Source organism: Blennius ocellaris (genome assembly GCF_963422515.1).
Source record: "Blennius ocellaris genome assembly, chromosome: 15".
In the NCBI taxonomy this organism is placed as follows: Eukaryota; Metazoa; Chordata; class Actinopteri; order Blenniiformes; family Blenniidae; genus Blennius; species Blennius ocellaris.
In genome coordinates, this window is record NC_137664.1 from 7738377 (window position 1) to 7760636 (window position 22260).

Genomic DNA, 22260 nt, shown 5'->3' on the forward strand with positions numbered 1-22260 from the left:
GAAACACAGTCATCCAAAGGCCCAATGTATCAAACTTTCAGGAACAACATCTGAGGGGCGGCGTATAAAATGTTAATTGTATAAGCTGTATTTCTTTTTGAAATATTTGGCTACCCCCCTTTCAAAAACACACGTCAGGGAGTAAAATCTGCCTGGTTTCACAGAGCAGATAAGCTAATGAGGGACTCTGCCAGTCTCAATGTCACTGGTGATTGAGTTTCTGGTGTATTATCTTTGTCATTCCATCATAATGCCATCATACCATACCTCTTGATATCTTGGAAGTGCATAATTTACGGTCTGCCTTACTTTTGTCATTCTCAATATGAAATCTCAGAATCTCCAAACTTCTGACATCGCTCGAGCTCCCTTGCGTACCTGTGGACGATGCTTATGACAAATGATGTCACATAATACTTATCAGGTTGTATCAGGGATCTGTTACGAGTACGACGACTCTGTGCAGTGTCAGACCTGATACTGGTATTGCTTTCTGTGCGTTCTTATTAAAGATTATCTAAAATATTTCCAACAATAATGAAACCTATGAATAAACAAATGATTTTAATGGATATAGTTTGCTTTCGTATTTTGCTCGTTGGTGACATCATCTCATCATTACTCATTATATTTAGAGTAAAAAAACTAAATGGCAATGACATTTGCAGATGGTTTATCGATACTTACCAGATTTTTAGGATTAAAAGCATCTGATTAGCACATTTGAAATTATGCTTTTTTTCCCCATGAATCTTAACATTGTTGAAATGATCCAATTGCTTGAAAAAACATCAAGCAACAATAACTTCTTAGTGCGAGACAAAGTACAATATGTGCACCGTGAGAGTTGTGGGGGCGTGACGTGATTGAAGCTCTGTAAGGGGAAACACATCCTCCCACACTTTGAAAATCCTTGCATTAAGTACATCAGTGGGTGGAGTTTAAACTACGTTATTAACTCGGTTGTTTTTTTGGGTTTTTTTTTCAAATGAACCTGAGAATTCTTTTGGTGGTTGTTGAAATCTATTCAAATATAATGATGATCTTTTGTTACTTCATAACTTTTTGTAAATCAAACTACAATATTATTGTTATATTCTGTATGAGTTTACTTCTCAGCTTGATGGTTGGTGATTTTTTTTTTTTTAGTGTATGTAGAAGTTCAGGTTGGATTCGAAGGTCATGCTTTTTTTTAGTCATCTGTCATCTCAATGTAAAAAATGCCAATACTGCTGAAAGTAAGCGCCCCCCCCCCCCTAAAAAACAAAAAAACAAAACAAAAAACATGTCTTTGTGAGTTGCAGCTGCCAAAATATACAACCCCTCATTGTTTTTCATAAGACAGTTGATAACAGGTGGGAAAACAACAAACAACACGATGCCAAGCACCTGCATTGAAAATCATCCTTCACAGCCCATTGCACCTTTTCAGCAATCGCATGTCGAAAGACCCTGAGTGGCCCCCTTCCACTTCACCATTTGCTTATTAACTCCAAATTGGCAGGTATGCACTTGATGCAGGCGAGGTAACAATAAAACAAATATAGAGATGAGAGTAGAAACATTGAATCCACTTGAGTACAACAGCCAAGTGCTGCCTTGTTAAGCCTCCCACCTTTTCAAGTCCCTTCTCTCCATTTTTACAGGTAGCAACTCGTAAATTTAGGCTGTAAAATGTGTCAGGAGCACTTATCCTGCGATGCCCTCTCTAATAACTTCTCTGCATTCCTTGGTCGTTCATGTGTAATGAGATTGTGTGCGTGCGTGTGCGGAGCTCTTAAAAAATACAATGTCCAGCCGCGGAGTAAAACAGTATTGATTGGTATTATTTTGAGTAAGCAAACAGAGCGGCGGCGAGCTGAGACAAGCAAGGAACGAGTTGAAAGACAGACGAGACAGGAAGCCCCATACCCCCGTTGCACACCCGTGTGTATCCTGCTCTGATATGCGGCTCCTGTTTAAAAAATAAACAGACTGGGACCAACTCAAAACAGAAAATAAATCACAGGTTCTACCTCCTGGATTCCCTCCTATCGCTCTGATTTTCTGATTTGCAGTGTTGAATCCCTTTGCTGGGTGCAGCATGGGAGGATGGAGCGCCTCAGGCCTTCCTTCCTGATCCTGACCCCTGCAGTCTGTGCTCGTGTTTGCGGTTCACTTTCCAGTTCCAGAGGAACAAAGCACCGTCTCTCAAATCACTCTGACTCACATCAGACTTGCAAGGGATTTTTGCAATTCTGACTGAGATCCAAGTATCCAAGTATCTCAGTCGCTATGGCTTGAAACGCATGTGTTGACATCTCGTTACATGTATTTTTTAATATTCTTCTTTTCTTTCTTTTTTGGTGCAAATACGGCCCAATAAATATGACTTTTCACATTTGCTCTTGCAGCTTCTCAGCGGCTCTCTCTCGCACTATAAATGGTGCATTTGCATGCTTGCAGTTTTGTATGAATGTAGATGCCAGTTTCTATTGAGTTTGATTTGGAAACACTTAGCATGCTGGTGTCAGAAAGTCCAACTGCTCAATGCAGCTGTGCTGCTTACCAGTTGCTGAGACATGTGGAGTCTGGTGTCGCTGTCAGCTTAATTTACTTACAAACATGCTGTCACAGACATACATCCCGAGGAGACAGCATGTGTATCAACCTACAAAGGAAAGAAAATAAAAAAATAAAAAATAAAATTGTGTATATATATATATATACTAATATTTAAAAAATAATTAAAAAAAAGAAAGTCTGAATCTTAGACAATTGCTTTATTTTGTATTATATAGCAGATGGAGCTCTGCAAACTGGTGTGTTCAGTTAATTTATTCAGTTTTAATGTGGCACTACCATAAACTGATATTCTCTTTGTGAATAAGTCCACACGTTCCCACTTCACAGAACCCACATTCTGTTAATTTTCTAAATAAATCCTTCAAGTGATTAATCCATTGATTCAGTCCAATGATGTTGGCGTGTATGATAGGACAAGCAAAATAAAATTGATTTTTACGCTGATCAATTGCATTTTACATAGGCCTGCAATTTATTGCAAATTTAAAAGTGCCATGTCGTCAGCAAAAAATCAAATGTCCGTGCTCCCTTGTGACTGCCGTAGTGGAAGTTCGCTCATTTCCAACCTGCATCACTAGGTTATATTCCATCAGTTTGTGACTTTCGCTAAATGCAGAGGTTGATATCCTATCAGCCTAAATGTCAGCCTCTGTGATGTTGGTAGTAAAACTCAGTAAATCCTTCATTTAACCTCCACACTTGATCAAACACTGTGGATAAACTACATATCGGTTAATAAACTGGTCAGATGTTGTATGTTATTGTATTTAAGATGTACGGTATGCTGATCTGGATATGAGCGACATGTTTTTAAAAACAAGTGGGAGTTGCTACAAATAACTTGTTGTGTGCAGTTCTATCAAACTAATTTACATCTTAATAGATGAATGACGACAGTGTAAATCACATTATTAACAGCAACATACTGTGGCATTCACAATAGAAGTTATTGAAGGCTTCAACATAAATAGACATAAATGCAAAGACGTGAGCATAATAATGTGAATTATATTGTTCAATATCATTCAATGTGTCCTGCTGCATGCTCAGTAATAGTGAGTTTAATGCTTGTGCTAGCAAGTTGAACAAGATCTCAGAGTATCACCAGAGTGAGCTACTCCCACCTGCTATGCAGGAGATTATTAGATCTTACTCTTCAGATTGAAGTCATCGCCTCACCTCCGCGCTTTCCCATAACTGTTCATCTCACTAATCATTCTCACTACAGGATAGATAAGAAAACAGTGCTTTACTCTCTCTCTCCTGCGGACTTTTTCTTTCCCTATAAAACTCTCTAATTACGGGAGTGTGTTTTCTGCTGGTCACATCGTCTGCCTTATTCTCCTTTTCTCCTCTGAACCTTTTTCATGCCTTATCACATGGTTTTTGCTCCAGATTGTGAGTGTTAGATCACACCCCTTTACTGCATCATTAAAAATAAATCGTATTAAACTCAAAACTTTATTTAATTTGACAATATATTGTGTTTTTTTACTGGGTACCTGGACACAGGTTCTAACAATGTTTGATTTCCTAATTTCACAAGATTAATGGGAATAATTTACATGTGAAGAGATTAATTGACTTTGGTGTTGTAGCATGAGCCTGGACTCAGTGGAATTGAGAGAGATTAAGTCTTTCTGAGGTAAAAGAGGGGAGAGTGGAGCTATTTTATGAAAGACTTGAGTCTGGCAGGAGTGCAACTCAAGCAGAACATTTTTCACCAGAAAATTGTCTGGAACCCGAGGGGATCCTCATCTGTGGTAAATAGTGTAATTAAAAGATTCAGATAATCCAGAGAAATCCTTGTACTCATGGGGAAAGTCTGGAAATCAGTTTTGGACAGATTGGTGCAATTTGGACACATGTCTGATTTGCCCACACTTTCCAGTGAAGCCAAACAAACACACCTACATATGAAAGCAGGTGCTTTCGACAATAAAAGCACTACCACAGATGTAGATTCAAGTTCCTGTCTTACAATGATTTTCTTTGACCGAGCAGGGAAAAGCCTCCGGCTCCCCGTCTGATCCTCGGCACCCCCTGAAGAAGTCCCTGACTCAAATTCAGGAAGCATGGTTATAAAAGGGGGCATTAAAAAAAAAAAAAAAACGTTGTTCATGGAGTTGGTATTTTTTGAAGGTATTTCACCTGAGAAAAAAAAAATGGACTGACAAAGAGAGAAATTATTCAAAAAAAAAAAAGACACTGTGAAAGCAGAACCAGAGGCCAAACTTCCAACAACTTCTTGCACCCTGTTTCAGATTAATTGTTTTGTGTGTCATTTTTTCAAATATGTGCCCAAGCCTGGAAGCACAAGTCACATGTCATTTGGATTACACACATCGGCAGAGCTTGTCAACACACACTTTTGTGTGATAATTGCAATGCTACTCAGCTCCTTACACTATAGTCATATGTGTTTGAGAGAAGATAATGCAAACACAATGCATGCAAAAACAGTAAGACGTTGATGACATGTTTTTTTTTTCTTTTTTTAATTTACTTGATGTACTGAGGTCTGTACTGTTTCTCAATAGCCGCTACTCAGAATTGTCTCTGTGAGGAGAGAAAGTGAACTTGATTGGAATTATTTAAAAAATTTTCTGACAAAAGCTGCGAGTCAGCTACACTAAACTTCAGAAACAAAAATGAAAGGAAGAAAAAAAAAAGAGCAATTTATAAAAGCAGCATCTGACCATTTTGTAATACCACAAAAAAAGTAGGGCTTAGAGAGTTGAGCCTCTGCAGTTAATAAACTTGAAATTGATTTTGATGTTCACTGAACTGCTAATGCAGTGTGAGAATTGCTCTGACAATAAGTCATTTATATTTTGGTGGTGGTGTCTTTGTACAAGCACTATTGTCTTTCATATTGTGTGTTTTTGTTCATCCGTTATCTGCTTGCCATTGTTATTTTTCACATCTCTTAACCGCACAGATTTCACAAACCTTTAAGGGATAACAAAGAAACTGCAGTGTAGGTAAATGTTCTGGATATCTTCATGTAATTAATAGGTATTGCTTGGTCAGCTTAACTCTAAAGCAGTCACTCATAGAGGGTAGCCTGAAGGCAGAGCAAATCTTTAACTTCTGTCTGAGGAAATCAGATTTAACATAGGTTGCATGTGCACATTTTAATTGAGGGTCAATTTGTGCATAAATAGTGTGTGTGTGTGTGTGTGTGGGGGGGGGGGGGTGTTAAAGGGGAAGCAGCATAAGACATACCATCTGTAATTGGTTGAACTGAAGGATATTTAAGGAAATCTGGTGTGAAAATCACTTGAAATACATCTACAAAAATACAAATAAATAAATAAAAAAAAAACAGAAAGAAGGGTCAATGAGGCTGTCTTCACTACAACTTAATCAATCTGAATTGGTCCAAGTGGTTTACACATGTGTCAAATAAAAAAATGTAGCCAGCCCAGCATCTCCAAGACTGGAGCCCTGCACAAATTCTCAACTGTCTTCACAAATCACTTGTTATCAAAGAGTACTTTCACAAGAGCAACCACAACAGCTCGGGGCACAAAGCGAGACAAGTGGTTTCCTCCAGACAGCCTGCCGGGTTATGATAGGCTCACCCTTTTTTTCCATACATCCGCTCCTGATGACTGGGCCGTCATTGCCCTGCATTGCTGCTCCCATCAAAAGGTCAGCCAGGAGGGGAGAAGAGAGGCACAGGATGACGTTCTGTGAAACATGGCACTGGAGAGAAGGGGGGGGAAAAAAGAAGAAAAAAAAAAACAAGAGCAGGCAATACAGTCACAGTATTAAATATGAAAGTGAAGGCATGTTTCATGGCTGGTGTAGGGATGGGTTAAGGCTAGGATAATGGATTATGTTTCCTAATTTTTAGTGGATGTTAACATTTAAATTGGCCTGGAGGAAACCAAGACACCATGACCACTAAATACAACATATGTGGGGTTCTTATTGGGATAGATATCTATATTTTATCTCAATACATGATGGAAAATCATACTGAGGACGATGTTTTTGGGATAAATGGGGTAAATGTGATGGTTAGACAGGCGGTGCAAAAAGTCCAGGTTACACTATGTCTTCAAGATGTGATGCACAACACAATGTTCTTGAAAGCCATGTTCCTCTATTCTATGCTACCATCTTCTGTGTGGCTTTATCCAATTTAAGGTTGCTGGTCACAGGAAATGCACTTTCGGCATATCACCAGTCCATGACAGGTGAAACAGAAGGACAGCCACTCGCATTCTCATCGACAAAGATTTGTAAAGTCGCCAATTCACATTCCGTTTTTTTTAGTTTGTTTTTAAACCCACAGGGCAAAATACACATTCCAGAGAAAATTCCAGAGAAAGCTTCCTTCGTGTTTACTTGAAAGAGGGATTTCCAACATTTAGAGATTCCATATAATTTAAAAAACTCTGAGGGCTGCTGCATTTTTTTTTTGCATACCTTCATGCCTGCCTTTTTTGCATTCTTATCTGCTCACCACATCACCCTTTCTAGAATAAGGTATGACTTATACTATTAGTAAACGAGTGCAGTTTGGTGCTTTAGTTAGGTGTTGTATGAAAAAAAAAACGCTATTCTAATTGCTTTCACAGTGTGATTTCTACGGTTCTTTCATTGAGAAGCACTTTCTGAAAATCTTTTAAATGTCCAAATCAAATGCTAAACCTGCATGAGGCTTATTCATGGCGTAGGCAATTATTTAAAATCTCATTCAAAGTTGAGGCGCGTACACTTGGAGTTGAGCACACATCTCAAGTGCCTCTTCACATGTGAAGGACATACACACTTTTTTTCCTCAGCATCCCTGAGTCAATGACTTGATGACATGTTTACCGGGTCCGTTTTGTGTAAATACCAGGGTGGGAGGGCTGCTTATTGAAACGTTTTCAGTTTGGAAACTGACTTTGAGCCAGTCATCCTGTTCTCTATACAGTCAGATGAATGCCTGTCAGGCTTTTCATTGGGTTTTGCACATTTTTATGAATGATTATGAACTGCAGTAGAGCAATTATGGAAGTATAAAACTTGGGTATCTACAAATGTGAAACAATTAGTGACGTGTTCTGTGCTTGTGCCCTCGTTTACTTATGAATTTGACTTTAAATCAAGCCATGAACTGACCTCTTTTAGTGACGCCAAGCTGTATGTCAACCGTTCTTATTTGAATAAAGTTTCCCCAACAATAACATTGGAAAGAAGCACCTCACCTTGTGAGTTCAGGTAGTTAGGTGCATTGTATGAGGGAGCTTGGTAACCGCTAACCAGGTCCTCCAAGTTACCGTTCTCTCTCGGCTGAAATATTCTTTGGTATTTCCGTGAAGGTCTTGTAAAATGTGACAACATGCTGCTGTGAATGCCTTTCATATTTTTTTTTTTTTTCTTATTCCACTACCTTGGTAGTCTCTACACCAAATTGATTATCTATGTGTCGGGACAAGAAAAGGCGTGCAGAGATCCAGGCTCACCCTGTACTCGTGCCATCAAAATACCCACACTTCTTCCCACTGTTATTTTTGTAACACCCTCCTCTCTTTCTGACTCTTTCACTCTTTTTCTCTCTCTATCTTGTCCCTGTCCTCCTCTTGACTGCTGCACAGCAGAGTGCTCAGGTAGAGAAGGAGTGTGTTGAGCTGCAGCAGCACACGCAGAGGCAGACACTGAGGTTAGGGTTTCTTCTTCTTTTCCATTCAATGGATTTAGGATCTTGAATTAAGTATGTACGTTTTACCAGGGGATCACTGGTAGTCCAGGTTTCTTGAGCCCGCGGTTGGGTCAGTGATGGTTAGACGTTGGTACTTTGAATCTTGATGATGAGGGGGAAGTTTGTTTGTTTTTTGTTTTTTCTTGCAGCATCTGAGGATATTTTTACATTTGCCTGTTGGTCCTAACAGAGATGATCATGTTTGTAAAAGTTGTAATGCACAGTATTTTCAGTTTTTCCATATAGTAGCTTTATAGATGATTTCCAGTTTAGATATCTTAAAAAAAACATTGTTATTTTATGTATGCAGGTGAAAATAGTTTGTCCTCATTAGTGATACAAGTATTTCTGCATAAACAGAGAGATGATTATTTTTAATCTCGAGCATCAACTCATCACATAACATTTATTCTTGCAAAAACTAAGTGGACATAAGTGAACAGAACACTACACTACATTGATGATTAAATCCATAAATTCAAGTGTATTTGCGCGGCTCTTTTCATACAGGTTAATACAATTCAAAGTGCCCAAACAGTAAATTGTCACAGTCAGAAGTGACAAGACAAAATGAAAAACAACAGGAAAACAGTCAATACAAGAAAGAAACGTGGGAAAACAACATTAAAATGTACTGTGAACTCTATACTGAGACTTATTATTGTGATTAATTGAGGTAGACTGAATAAGATGGTCTTAGAACCCATTTACACAACAATGTTTCATTTTTGTTTCCGAAAAGTTTTGTGTTTACACAACGACATTTTGAAAATGATGTATGTTTACACGGAAACAGCAGAAATGCTATTAATGAAAACAATTAAAAAAAGCTTAGTTTTCCACCGAGTCGAAGCATTGTCAAAAAGTTGCATTTTCATCATGCTCTGTGTACCAAAACACAACAAAGGTTTTCTGCTTTCACTTGAAGACTGGACCTTAGATTGATCCAGTGGTTCTCAATTATTTTCTGTCACGCCCCCCCTAGAGGACAGAATTTTTTTCAGGGCCCCCCCCCCCCGAATTGTACTACCATTGAGAACTTGATAATATGTATTTATTTATCTGTATAAACCACTGTATGAGTTGCTGGCACCAGCATTCTGCATACAATCGCCTGATTATCAAAATAAATCTGCTATGGTGTGAGGTTTTTTGCACCTTGCGATGTGGTGGACAACTTTGTAAGAGGCTAACGGCTTTTTTGTTTACTGATGCCGCGCTGACAAAATGACCGGCTTGTTGGCGATACTCATGGAGTTTACCATGAAACAACTACAGTGGCTTACTGACATAACGGGTGTATGGTCTCCAGGTGCCGTCTTCATTTATTTGGTCTCATGCTCCGCTGCCAGAGTTTTTAGGCATAAAACACAAATGGGTGTTTCCTCGTTTCCGACCGTGTTCACGGTAAACCCAAGGGCTATGTAGGCATCGTCATATCTCCTGCTCTCACTAGGTTTATGTTTACTCTCACCTGTTTTCTTTTCCTCTGACGCCTCATCCTTTTTTCTTTTCACTCCTGTCAGAAACTTCTCCACCTCCTCCTCCTCCTCCTCCAGCTCTGCACACCGGTGTTCATGTGTAGTACTTCTTCTACTCTACTGGTTGAACAGGCAGCCTGTTGATGAGTTTGAGCACTGCTGCCACCTAGTGGCTGGAGGCCCTTTTTTAATTGTTCAAGCATGAATAAAGACACTAATACTGAAAGTCGCACCCGCCTCGCGCCCGCCTCGCGCCCCCCCTGACACCCCACCACGCCCCCCCAGGGGGGCGCGCCCCACCATTTGAGAAGCACTGGATTGATCTAATGTGACCAATTTATTTGTGATTAGTTAAGATTTGTGCATGTGGAAATATAAGCTTAAAAAAAAAAAGTGCTTCAGACAATCAAGCTGCTAATTAATTGTCAATACATCAGCTAAATATAAGGGTCAATAAACATTTGCGTACATATTTGCACAAAGCCACTTTTTCAAGATTACTTTATTAGTTCCTGTGAGTAGATTTGTTTTGCTTTACCAAATCACATTGATGAGGGGATCAAACCTATTCTATGTAATTTATATGCCGGCCATTAAAAGTGGAAACTATAACAAGTAACTTTTGGGAGGGCTGGATTTTCCTGATCCTATCTTGCTCATAGCCTTATAAATATCCCAAATTAATGTATTCGTTATGGAAAATAAATGAAGTCTGTTTTTCATTCAAACAGCCACCAGGCTAACTTGTGAATATGTCCTTGTATTCTCTGTCTTTTCTCCATACACCACCTCTCTGGGCATGTTCTAACACGATGCATAAATTCAGAACCAATTTTACACAACATTGCCTTGGCTTCTCTCTCCAAACACCAGCGGACTCCACACCCAGAGTCCAACTCCACTCTCTACCTGTTTAAAAGCACCAGACCAAAAGAGTGATTATGGCCTTTCATGCGCACTTCCTACACAGACTTAATAGAACTTTTAATCACGTCTAACATGTTTATGATGCAGGCAAATTCTTATGAGCTATGACATAATGTTTACGAAGCGAGTAAAAGAGGTATTTCACCTGGCATTGCTCAGAATTTGCCCAAGAATTATGACTTGTGACCAGTGAACTAGGAACAGAGAATATGTTGTTCTATCATTGCTCATAAAGCACTTTTAATAAGGATGGTATGACTTTTACAAGAAAGGACAGATTTTTAAAAGTTGATAAAATGGACTCAGTCACAGTCCTGCTTCAGGATTTGAACATAGTCCCGTTATTATGTTAAACAACAAACAAAAACCTTTGTTTCTTCTGTGAACATAACAGCTTATAGAATGTTTGTTGTTTCTGTTCGCCTTTGAACTTGGAAAATCCACCCATGTCTCGATAATTTCCTGTGCAACACTGAGACCATACAGCCCTGCCTCAGAGACAAAGTGTGGCTTTGATTCACACTCAAATGAAACCAAAACAATAACACAATCGTTACTCTTCCAGAGTTATTGTTGTTGTCTGTTTTTATTGCTCACTTCCAAATGTTTTCTTTATACTTACACCGAGAGAAAATACCCCAATCAAAAGCTTCACTATAAACTAATTTACAGTTTAGATGTGAAAATCTCCTTTTTGATCAAATGCTTAAATTGGTCCTATTTGTGCTGTTATGGCAACATGGGCTGTTAATGTTTTTCTCTGCTAATAGGCTGCCTCTCTTTCCACAAATGATGCAAGACACAGCGGCTGTGATTACTTAGTTGCAGTATGAAAGCATTGGGAGAACACAGGGTCATGTTGTACACTGTAATTGTCGCTACTTCACTCTGTTTTCTGATCTGCTGGAGAAAGAATTGGCAACTTTGATCAAAGTGAGGGCCACAAAGATGTAATTTTCCACAATAGCAGGCCTCTTTGTAACCAAACAAGTAGGCCAAATGTATATATAAGTATTGCTTCTTCTAATGTACGGTAAAGTTGCACTGAGTACATGCTTGTGCCCCATTTTATTTTATTTTTTTTTTAAAGTTTACTTCAACTTTCAATATCTGGAAGTTCTTCATTACTACTGTGTGTTTTCAATTGAATGACACGTTGGTGGATTTTCTCTGTAAAAGTCCTATGGGCTACTGTGATGATGAGTAAAACTGTATTTTTAGTGCCTTCTGATAAGTTTTGAATATATACGTTCTCACAGTTCTTGTTATCTCCTGTACGCTTGTCCGATCTTTTCAGTTCCTGGGGGTTAAAATGTATGCATTTGATATTCATTGCCATAAAATGAAGCTATATGGTAACTGGAGAGCAATTATAACTGATATCTGGTTTAGTTGTGGTTAAAGTGATTTTTTTTCCATCACTTGTGAAACCAAAAAAAAGGATAGATTTCATTGAAAATTGGCTGGATGTTTAGTATTGAAAATGGCAGTCATCTATTGCGTATTATTTTCTATGTTTGATTTATTTCTTTGGGAGCTTTGTATATCGCTATCTCTGTTTTTTCAGTCATTCTTTACCCATGTGGAATTTCTTAGTTTTTTTTTCTTCTTGTAATAAATTATCCACGAACCATTTGTGATAAATAATAAGATAACATGAAAGAGACTTGCAGTTCAATCTTTTTAACATTAAGAAAATGAGCCATCATCGTTCCTTGTTGTTAAAATTAGACACACGTCACCTTGTGATAGTACGAGTACACCCCTCTGTCTATTGGGGTTTTCTAAATAATCTCCAATGGAAAATCCAATTACACAATACATTTTGCTTGACAGCACTTTATAATTCTTTTCTCCTAATCTGTAAATCTCGTCTCTTCCACGGGCAAAAATATTTATAGGTTTGTTGCATACTTTATATCCTTTAATTAAAACTGATTATTTTATCAGATAATCTGCTTCCCTTAGTAAGCCTTTACCCAGGTAAATTGTATTTATTATCTCATGCTAAATTATCTGCAAACCATCTGTTTTGAATAACAGCCCCATTATAAATCATACAGGCCAATCTTTTTTACTTCACACACTGATGCATTTATTTCTGCCTCGGCTGGATGTGATTTGTACTGATTCAAAGTGAACCATTGTCTTTCCAGATTGTTTAAAGAACAGATTTGTCACCTTTTCTGGTAAATAGAACTAAAAACAATCGCACAGAACATATTCTTCCATCTCAATTTTCCCATATTTTCTTTCGAAATCATGTACAATATACGTTTTTTTTAGTGAACAGTCCTTCAATGTAGTCATGACTGAGAAGCTCTTTCCTCTTCAGGGAAAGTAAATGTTTCTCGATATTCTTTGCTTGTTAATGGATTCTTTTGGGTCAACCTTTGTAGCCATGAATATAGATTAAACAAAAAAGGAACATGCGTCAATCTTTCTTTTTACTTCACGCCATGATGCATTCATTTCTGCTTCAGTTAGATGTGATTCATAATAGTTGAAAGAAGAAATGTTTTATCTAAAGTGGTAAATACAGTCAAACATAATGACACTACGCAAACTCCTTCATCTCAATTGGGCTCTATTCCATGAATCATGTACAATAAAAGCTCCAATTACCAAAAAGACTTTTACTTGAAAAAAAAAAAAAAACAAGCACTTGAAGTGTCGTCTTTTTTCAAAACAAGCTTTTGTGAAGCTTTTGTCTCTTACAGGAGAGTAGATGTGCATAGGTCGTCATCAGCTGTCTTCGCATAGCTCATGAATCGGGGTATTGACAGAACAGACTAACACAGTCGCGGGCTCTTCTTGCTGTAATTTGCACTCAACAGGTGAAGCACATCTTTTCAGATGCTCCTTCATCGCCACGAGAAAGCATCGATTTTCCTTCTGTCCTTTATTCCCCTACCACTCCAGGAGATTAGGAAGTGTAATCACTGTGATCCTGAGGGTTACGCAAGCAAAACATATCTATAACCATGAATAAATTAGACAGACCTCATTAGCATGAGGTTGTTTTCTATATGAATTTGCTCAAGTCACACTTCAGAATTTATTCCGGGTTTCATTAAACGTATTTCACATAAATTCCCTCCTGGGTGTTTTATAACAGACTTAAAATGCCGTCTGAAGCCATCTACACATATTGGTTGTTGCTTGGGCTTACTTATTTATCATTCAGTGGCTTAACACTTTGCAAATCCCTGACAATTATCACTTTGTGGCAGGTCCCTTTTGCATTTAGCAGGGATGTGTGTTTTGATGTTGCCGAGCCGAGGCAGTGCAAACAAAGCCTCTTAACTCTCACAGCAGCTTCCCGTGCTGTTGCTTTTTGACGGGCCACATGCACACACTACCTGGATGTGACCCAATGTGATGTGAAAATTGCGCCTCGGTAGACTTCATAACGACGGACAAATTACTGACCGATCAAACTGAGGGGGCATAGCTAAAGGATAGGCAGGATCAGATTATCTTATTTGTTTATGGTCAATCTTTAATTTTGTCATCCCGGTTGTGAATAAAGCAAATTTGCTCGGTGGATCTGCTTTGTGCACATAGCAGGCAAATATGTTTGTCAAGTAAGCATCAATACTAATGACCCAGCCGTCACTGTCGGTAACGATTACATGGAAAAAAACAAAACAAAAAAAACAAACAAACACCCAATGATTGATTCTAATTAGATGTCTTTCTCCCTGTTTTGTCTTTACTCCTCACTGCCAGCACCTGGAGGAGTGTTTGGTCCTCAAGGTGAATCGGGGTCGGAGCCTGAAGATGACAACCAGCTGAAGTTTTACACTGAGCAGCACAGAGGACGAAGGCGCAGCAAAGGTGAGATAGACCGCATGTGTTTTTCTTTCAGTAATAAATGTGTCACATTTTCCACACATTAGGCGGCGCAGGAGGAGACCCTCTTATCCACTGCACACTGCTGAGAATGCAATAAAGTAAAAAAAAGAAAGAGGAATAAAGTACAATGAGGCCTCTTTTGAAAACAGATGATTTTCAGCCTTATACTGGTTGTATATGGGAGAAATAACGGAAGGACGAGTTATAGCAGGGTGAAATGAGGCTAGACATTTCTGGAATTGTCAGCATAGCTGGAAGTAAGAAGGAGTCATGCACGTTCCTGCTGGGGTTTAAAGTGCTGTTCCGTGGCACAGCTCAGTGACACTCAGAGCAGATATATGAGCTGATGTAAATGAAGGCTTTGTGATGAGCTAAGCTGAGTCAAATGACTCAAATGGGAAGCATGATTTTTTTTCTCCTTTTTTCTATATACTGTAGTGTTATGTGATAGTGAAGGATTTATGCATGGATTATGCTTTTGCTTGTGCGTGACCCGAGTGCCCAAGAGAATAGAATACACATGTATGTCCATCTAGTAAATACAAAAGAAAACAAATCAAAAAAATCAACACAGCGTAAGGTCTTTCTGAGCCTTTTGTTTGCTCCAAGATCACATTATGATACTAGGAAGTAAAATTACACCTCACCTTTAATTCCTGTTCTACAAATGCAAAACGTGTCTTCTAAAGTACTCTGTATCTTTTATCATAGCTCCAAATGACGGTTAAAGCTACACCAGCACTTCACCTAACCAATATTTAATTTCCCAAAAGAGAAAAAGCTGGATTGCAATCACATTCTTCATTTATCTTATCAATATGTATATAGATGACGTACAGTATAATGTTGTTACCTTTGAGTCGGTAAATCAGCGATATTGGGCAGTCAAATTATAAATCCAATGTGATTTAGTCTAGCTAGTAATAAAACTGTACAATGTCTTTAATTTCCCTCCAACTGACTATTTTTGCTGTTATGTATTTTAAATATGTATTGCCTCTGATTTAACTATGTAGTCGTCTATTATTTTAATCATTAGAATTTCCAATGAGGATCAAGCTTGAAGGTTGAATTTGAACTATAAATAAATAAATATTCCTTATCAGCCTTTTCAATTCTTGCTTCAATTAAAATGTTCCATTTAAGGTAATTAAGGATCTTTTAGTTGATTTATTTTTAAGGTGAGAAAGAAATACATCAACTTTGCGAATTTCAGTAAAATGGGGTTAACATTTTTCTATCATTGTTTATCTCAAAGGCGACTGTATACCATGTTTGGGTCTGAGTGAATACTGTGTGAGATTGGAACGCATGCAGCCCTTGTCCCTGTAGGTGCTGGCAGACACAACTCTGCTGGGGTGAAGATTTCCACACCAGTAGACGCAGATCCCTTCTTGGAAATTGTGTTTTTGGACTCGGCTGGTGAAATGTCCACCATGCTGGCATCTTGTTTCAAATATTGCACTGTTGTTGGGAAGCAGCTGCGATGACCAAGGCTCTAGGATTTCCACTGGAATATTCTTAGATTTTCTCCAAGTTTATTTATGCTGACAGAAAAAAACTGAATGCTTATGATTTGATTCTGAATTGGTTAAAATAAGAACAAATTACCAGTAGTTAAATTTTTGGGGTTCAGGATAAAGTTTTGTGCTCTGTGGGACGTTTGTATGATGTATATGTTATATTATATATAATAATATATAATGGTCAGCCTTGCATTGTAATTGACTGTAAAGATCCATCTCTTACTGACTCTTCGGTTATAAACACGTGTCCTAAAGGGTATATCTCTGTTTGAACTGGCCCTTAAATTTTATTGGCAAAGCTCACAGGCACATGACCAAGGAGGACATAAAAGTCACGGTCATGATCTGTGTTCAAGTTACAGCCTGTGGTAAAAGATTGTTTATCTCTCTAAAAAGATAGACAGGGAGACCCGGATAGGAGTAACAATAGAACCACATTTGAAGCAACACGGTTTGTTTAGTTTAGCAACATTTTGTGGTTGCTTTACATTCCTGTGGGTGTTTTTCCTAAAGGTCTGTGGTTACAGTGTGTATACTTGTGTGTGTTTTTTGTGTGTGTGTGAGAGCGCATAGAGAAGGTGTTTGGTTTGTGGCTGTAATGTAAGTGTTTGCCACCGTGAGTGTACATGCTTTTGTCTACTCAGTAAGCTTTTATAGTAATTGAGGGACCCCTTCAGAAGCCCCATGACACCACCCACACCCCGCTGGGATTAGCTGCTCCGCTGCCTTTGCTTTAGACAGCCTTTGTTTCTGTCCCTTCACAATACAATCACAGCGGGGGACATGTGATTCGACGTGGGCGGATTCATTACCTTAACTTTCTCTTGCTGGCTTTGACCTTGAGCTGCAGTTCGCTAACTCCAAACTTTTTTTTTTTAATCGAGATTTCAGTGTGATCTCCTGTCAGCGGGGGGGGGATACTGGAGATTACTAATCACACTGCGTGGTGGTATTAACATTTCTGCGATGCTACTTTGTTACACTTCAGTCCGTTTGCCTCTCGTAACGGTGATTGATAAAAATGAGGCTTGACAGAAAGGGTGTATTTCACATAGTTGGCTTCTGATAGTGGAGCATAACTCTTCACAGCATACAGAACATTAATCTGTGCTTTATATTCTGTATGGGGCTCCAAATGAATAATTACACTGAATAATTAATGACCGCAACAATTTGCAAAGGTCCACTGCAGGAAACTTTGAAACACAAAATAGCTAATGAGTTCAGCATTGAACATGCATAACAATACAAGCTCTTTTCTTTCTGCTCACACGTGTGGTGAGGCTTGTAGAATATGAAATATTGCGTGCAATTTTTCAAAGACTGCAGCATTTTCAAGAGGTTCAATGGGATCAATACATATTTAACAGTAGGAGATCTAGTTATGGCAGTGTTTTCAAAGCACACTATCTCTACGCTATCCTTCCCACATCGCACTGAGCCTCCTTTGAACATGCCAACTTTTCTCCCATGATAAATACCCGTAGACAGAGGTTAAGCGGCTAATTTCATTCCTTATATCCTGGCTTGGAAGTAGGAGCCCTGACGGAGCCAAAGGGCAACCAAAACAACCAATCTATAACCCTGTCACGGGCAATAAGATCATATATCACACAGGCAAACAATTTGGAGCTGTTGTGCAGAAGTGCTGGTGTTCTCAGTCATCTTTTACTAACTCGAATCAGGGCTAGGTTCATAAATCAGGAGCGCAATTAATATCTTCAAGGACTGAAGGAGGGGTCTCTTTTGTGTGTGTGGTGCAAAAGCTTGTGATTAAGGCCTATGTTACGTGTCTTTCTGAATTAAGTTGTTTTAACAATGTTTTGTTTGTTTCTTTAATCCTCTATTAAACTGTTTACCTGCACTTTTTTCCTCCTTTTTCTCTACCTCAGGCCACCCACACAGTCCTCTAAATAAGGTCACCCTGACACTGATTACCATCAGCACATGTGTCATTGCCATTGTCTATGCTACGCAGGATTCCTGCCCCCTCACTGTCAAGGTTACCCTCCATGTGCCGGAGCATTTTGTCGCGGATGGTAAGTGAAACACATTCGTTAGACCTTGGCAGGATGTTAAAGTAATGGCATATATAAAAAAAAAATAAATAAAAAAAAGTTGACTTTCACTCACTTAGTTTGATGCCTGTATCCTCACATTCTCTTAATGGACAGTGTCTAAGGTTGTTTGGCAAATTAAAATTATTCGATTGACACTGCATGAGTCCATTTTTGTCCATGAAGTGAACACAAAGATATAAGATTTTTCTTTGCACACAAAAGGCATTTCTCACAAATATCTGTCAATATCTGTCTTAGGCACGTACACGTATCCGGGTATTTACAAAACTGGGACATTTCTCTGCGTTTGGGTTACAGTTACACATAGACACAGCTACGAGTCGCCACAAACGATGATTCCTCAAAACACAGTGGAGATTTGGAAAAAGTTTTGTTTCTCCGTTTGCATCTAAAAGGGGGGTGGGTGGAGGTGTACGTCACAATTTGTGACGATGTGTTTTTCTCCATGATTCTGATTGGCTATCATGGCCTCATGCTTCTCGTTACACTGCCCCTTACAGGTTTTGTATGCCTTGGAGTAGCTCTGAACCATGCAAGTCCGTGTCAATGAATATTTGTATTTTTTTTTTGTGAACGCAGAAAGGGAAATATCGGTTTTTGTAAAAGCCGGGGTACGTGAACGTGTCCTAAAGCACAGTTGTCCGATAATCATGCTGTCTAATCAGCATCCTGCTATGCCACACCTGTGAAGTGGATGGATTATAAAAACGACAAGTGCTGACTAACACAGATTTGGCCTTTTGTTTCATACAAAAAAAAGTCTTAACTTCCAGTTCTGAAATGGGGGCAGAAACAAAAGGGTTGTATTTATGTTTTTGTTCAATGTAAGTTAAGAAAGATAAGATTAAGACGGTACTGCGGGGCCCCCCACAGGGGTTCCATTCACATCCAGTGGACAAACCACACACACACACACACACGCACGCACGCACACACGCACACATGCACACCCACTTCCACTCCTCAGAACTGCTGCTGATTTTTCTTATTTTCTGCTATTGTTCTTTCAATGATCAAAATCATGTTTTTTGTTCTTTGTTTTGTGTCATTTTGTTTTTGCTTTTGTGATCATTGTTGTGATTGTTTTGCTTTTTGTTTTGTTGTTACTCAGGCTGGTTTAATCTCATGACAGTTGGAAAATATTTGGATCAGTGTGATTACTGTATTATTAAAAAAAAAAAATATGTAGCACTAACAAGGGTATTGTATGTATCTCCCCACCAAGTCTATCGCTCTGTCTTTCCTATCCTCTCCTCTCCTCTATCCTTTCACCCCAACCGGTCTGCAGAATGTTGCCACCTCTGAGTCTGGTTTCTGCAAAGGTTTCTCCCTGTTGGGGGGAGTTTTTCCTTTCCACAGTCACAAACAAACGTGCTTGCTCATGTGGATATGTTGAGCTTTTCTATTTTCTCTGTAAAAGCACATAGGAATGACTGTACTGTATTTAATTATTTTTTTTTATAAAAAAACAAAAAAGAAAGAAAGATAAGAAAATGTAATATTATAATAGCCACTACCCATCCTTGTACATTACTGTTTTGCTTGTGGTTGGACTCTGTTGTCCTTCAAGTATCATCCTGCAGAAATGGCTGGAAGAAAAAAAAAAATAAAAAAAAAATTATGTAATTTATAGCATCTTTTTGTTGTCAGGAGATATAGTTAATGGATTGGGGGCAGTTTTTCATGCCTTCCTCATTTCTCTTTTTAAATCACTTGCATTGAAAGACCTCCACCCCACCCCTTACACCACTACCTCAATTTGTGGCTTTTCAGTTTCAATGCTTTTCAGTCCCACTGCCTGGCCTCTCCATACAGTTGATAAAAGTACACAAGATGAACATCCATCCAAACAGATGATAAACCACAGGTACAAATGAGCATTACAAAAAGGAGCAGAAATCTGCACGATGAAGCCTATGCAGTCAGTGAAAGCTCCTCAAACAAGATAAAAGAAGATTTATTGACAGAGTGATGTTTGAAGCTGGTTAATTTGAATAACATTTTCCCTCCCTTTAATTGTGAACTGGACTTTTGGTCATGAGGCTGCGATTGACTGTCTTGCATGAGAGTGTAAACTAGAATAATAACCTATTGTTTGTTTTCAGTTAGCATGAGAGTTGCCTTATTTTATATGACATCAGTTTTCCAAGGTTCAATTTTCTTTTGTATGTTATTTTGTAACTTGCCTTACAAAAAAGATAAAAAAAGAATTGAAGAAGATTCAGACTGAAATGGCACAATGATTAGATGAAGTCTGAAATGTGTTTGGCTGCCCCTCCTCTACACGGGCTATCATAGACTAATTAAGACTTAAAGACATGTCCCCTCACACTTAAAACCTAATCTGATGGGCCACTGGGTGGATCAATAGTTAAATGAAGTGAATTACATAAAACCTGCTCAGTAGAGTGTTGATCACATTTTATGTCAGATTAAATCAGATTTTTATTTTTTTTTAAAAAGGAAATTTACAAAAATATATTATATAAGCGTGATTGCCAAAGTCTTTGCTAAAAGATTGACCCTGCTTGGCTTTTAAATTCCTTACCAGCAATGAAATAATTACAATTCGGGTCCGTGCATTGGCAGCATACCAGGGTATAAACCTTCGCTGGGACGATAAGCCAAAATGGAACATGCACAAAGAGTCAAGCAAAGCAAGAGGGAGTGAAGGAGGCAATTTAACTAATGATCGGCATATCTCTGGGAGGCTTGCGTTCACATATCAGTTGATCAGGTGCTCTTGCCACCGGGGCCTCATTTCTAAGTCCACCCACACTCTGACAGTTTGTGTGCTTATGGACACACAACAGAAAAAGGAGGAGCGCTCAAACTTATACAGTGAATTATGCATCCTTATGGACAGTGAAGTGCACAAACTGTCAAATGTAATCTAAACTGACGTAAAAGACGTCAGAGCGTGATTGAAATAAGAGCTTTTCAGCCTGTAATTCACTCCTCTTCAGTGCGAACTATCATTTCTGCTATGGTTAGTAGGCTGGGAAATTGAATATGGATAAATGTGTTTCCCTACTGAATGATTACTCATTGATTGTCTTAACCATCTGATCTTTGCTTCTCCACTGCCAATGAGGCATATCCAGTTATACACAAGTGTTATCCAAATATTCAAATAATTCTCAAGTGCTCCTGTAACCTGATGCTCAGCTCAGTTTTGTGAAACAAATTCGATTTTTTACCTTGTAAATATAGCTTTTTTTGTTTTAAAAATGCAACAATTTGCTGTGTTTTCCCCACTAAAATACTTAAAACACTGAGGAATAAATTTTCTCACCTCTCCAATGTGGATTTCACTCGGCTTGTATTCATACTGTGGGATGCACATGGACAATGAGAAGAAGTTGTAACTGACGTCTAGGACCTTCTTTTTTTTTCACTTTCTCTGCAAACTAACTTATGAGGTGGACACCTGAGGCAGAGCAGATATGATAAAAGGCGGCTTAACCCAGAAGTCCGGCAGGCATACAGTCAGCAGCAGAGAGTCAGAGCAAACAAACAAACCCAACAGACAAACAAACAAGACAAATGTAAACTGGCAAGCCGCAAATAAATATAACTCAGATCAGGGGTGGTGTACAGGCAGTATGGGGGGGAAAAAATACAAAAATAACAAATCACTATGGTTACAATACATATGATCTGACACACACGGCTCCCCTCTATACGCATTCGCATTTTTGTATTTTGTATTTGTCAGAAACAATAACAGGAAGCAGTTGTCCAGACGGGTGAAGAGGTCACGTATCAGTAGGAGCAGTAAACTCAACAGGAGAGGCCAGAAGGCTTGACAGAAGCTCATATGTGGGCGGGAAATCAGTTATCAGGCCTGATATGAAAAGTGGCAAGACTGTTTGGTTAACATCAGCAGACACTCATCAGAGAAATCAAATATGATTCCAAATAAACACAGCACTGCTTGTAAGACTCCTGTTGTGACTCATGTATCTTGAGTTTATTTTGAGAATTGATTTTGGGACTTTAGTGCTATCTGAGATTAGTATTACCAGAAGATGTCTAATCATTTGTGAAATACACCCCCCTCCCCCCAAAGTCTGTGTTTCTTGCAGTGCATTCACACAGGATACGCACACTTGAGATTA

At 38.7% G+C, this 22260-nt stretch overlaps 1 protein-coding gene across 1 annotated transcript in view; it reads left to right on the forward strand.

Annotated features, from left to right (window-relative positions):
* astn2 (astrotactin 2) overlaps positions 1-22260 on the forward strand; it is a gene marked incomplete at both ends in the record, with an annotated part of 271954 nt that overhangs the window by 117071 nt on the left and 132623 nt on the right. The window contains 2 exons of the mRNA XM_080510130.1: positions 14407-14514; positions 17951-18097. Of these exons, the coding sequence (XP_080366256.1) occupies positions 14407-14514; positions 17951-18097 (255 nt within the window). The remainder of the gene's footprint in view (positions 1-14406; positions 14515-17950; positions 18098-22260) is intronic.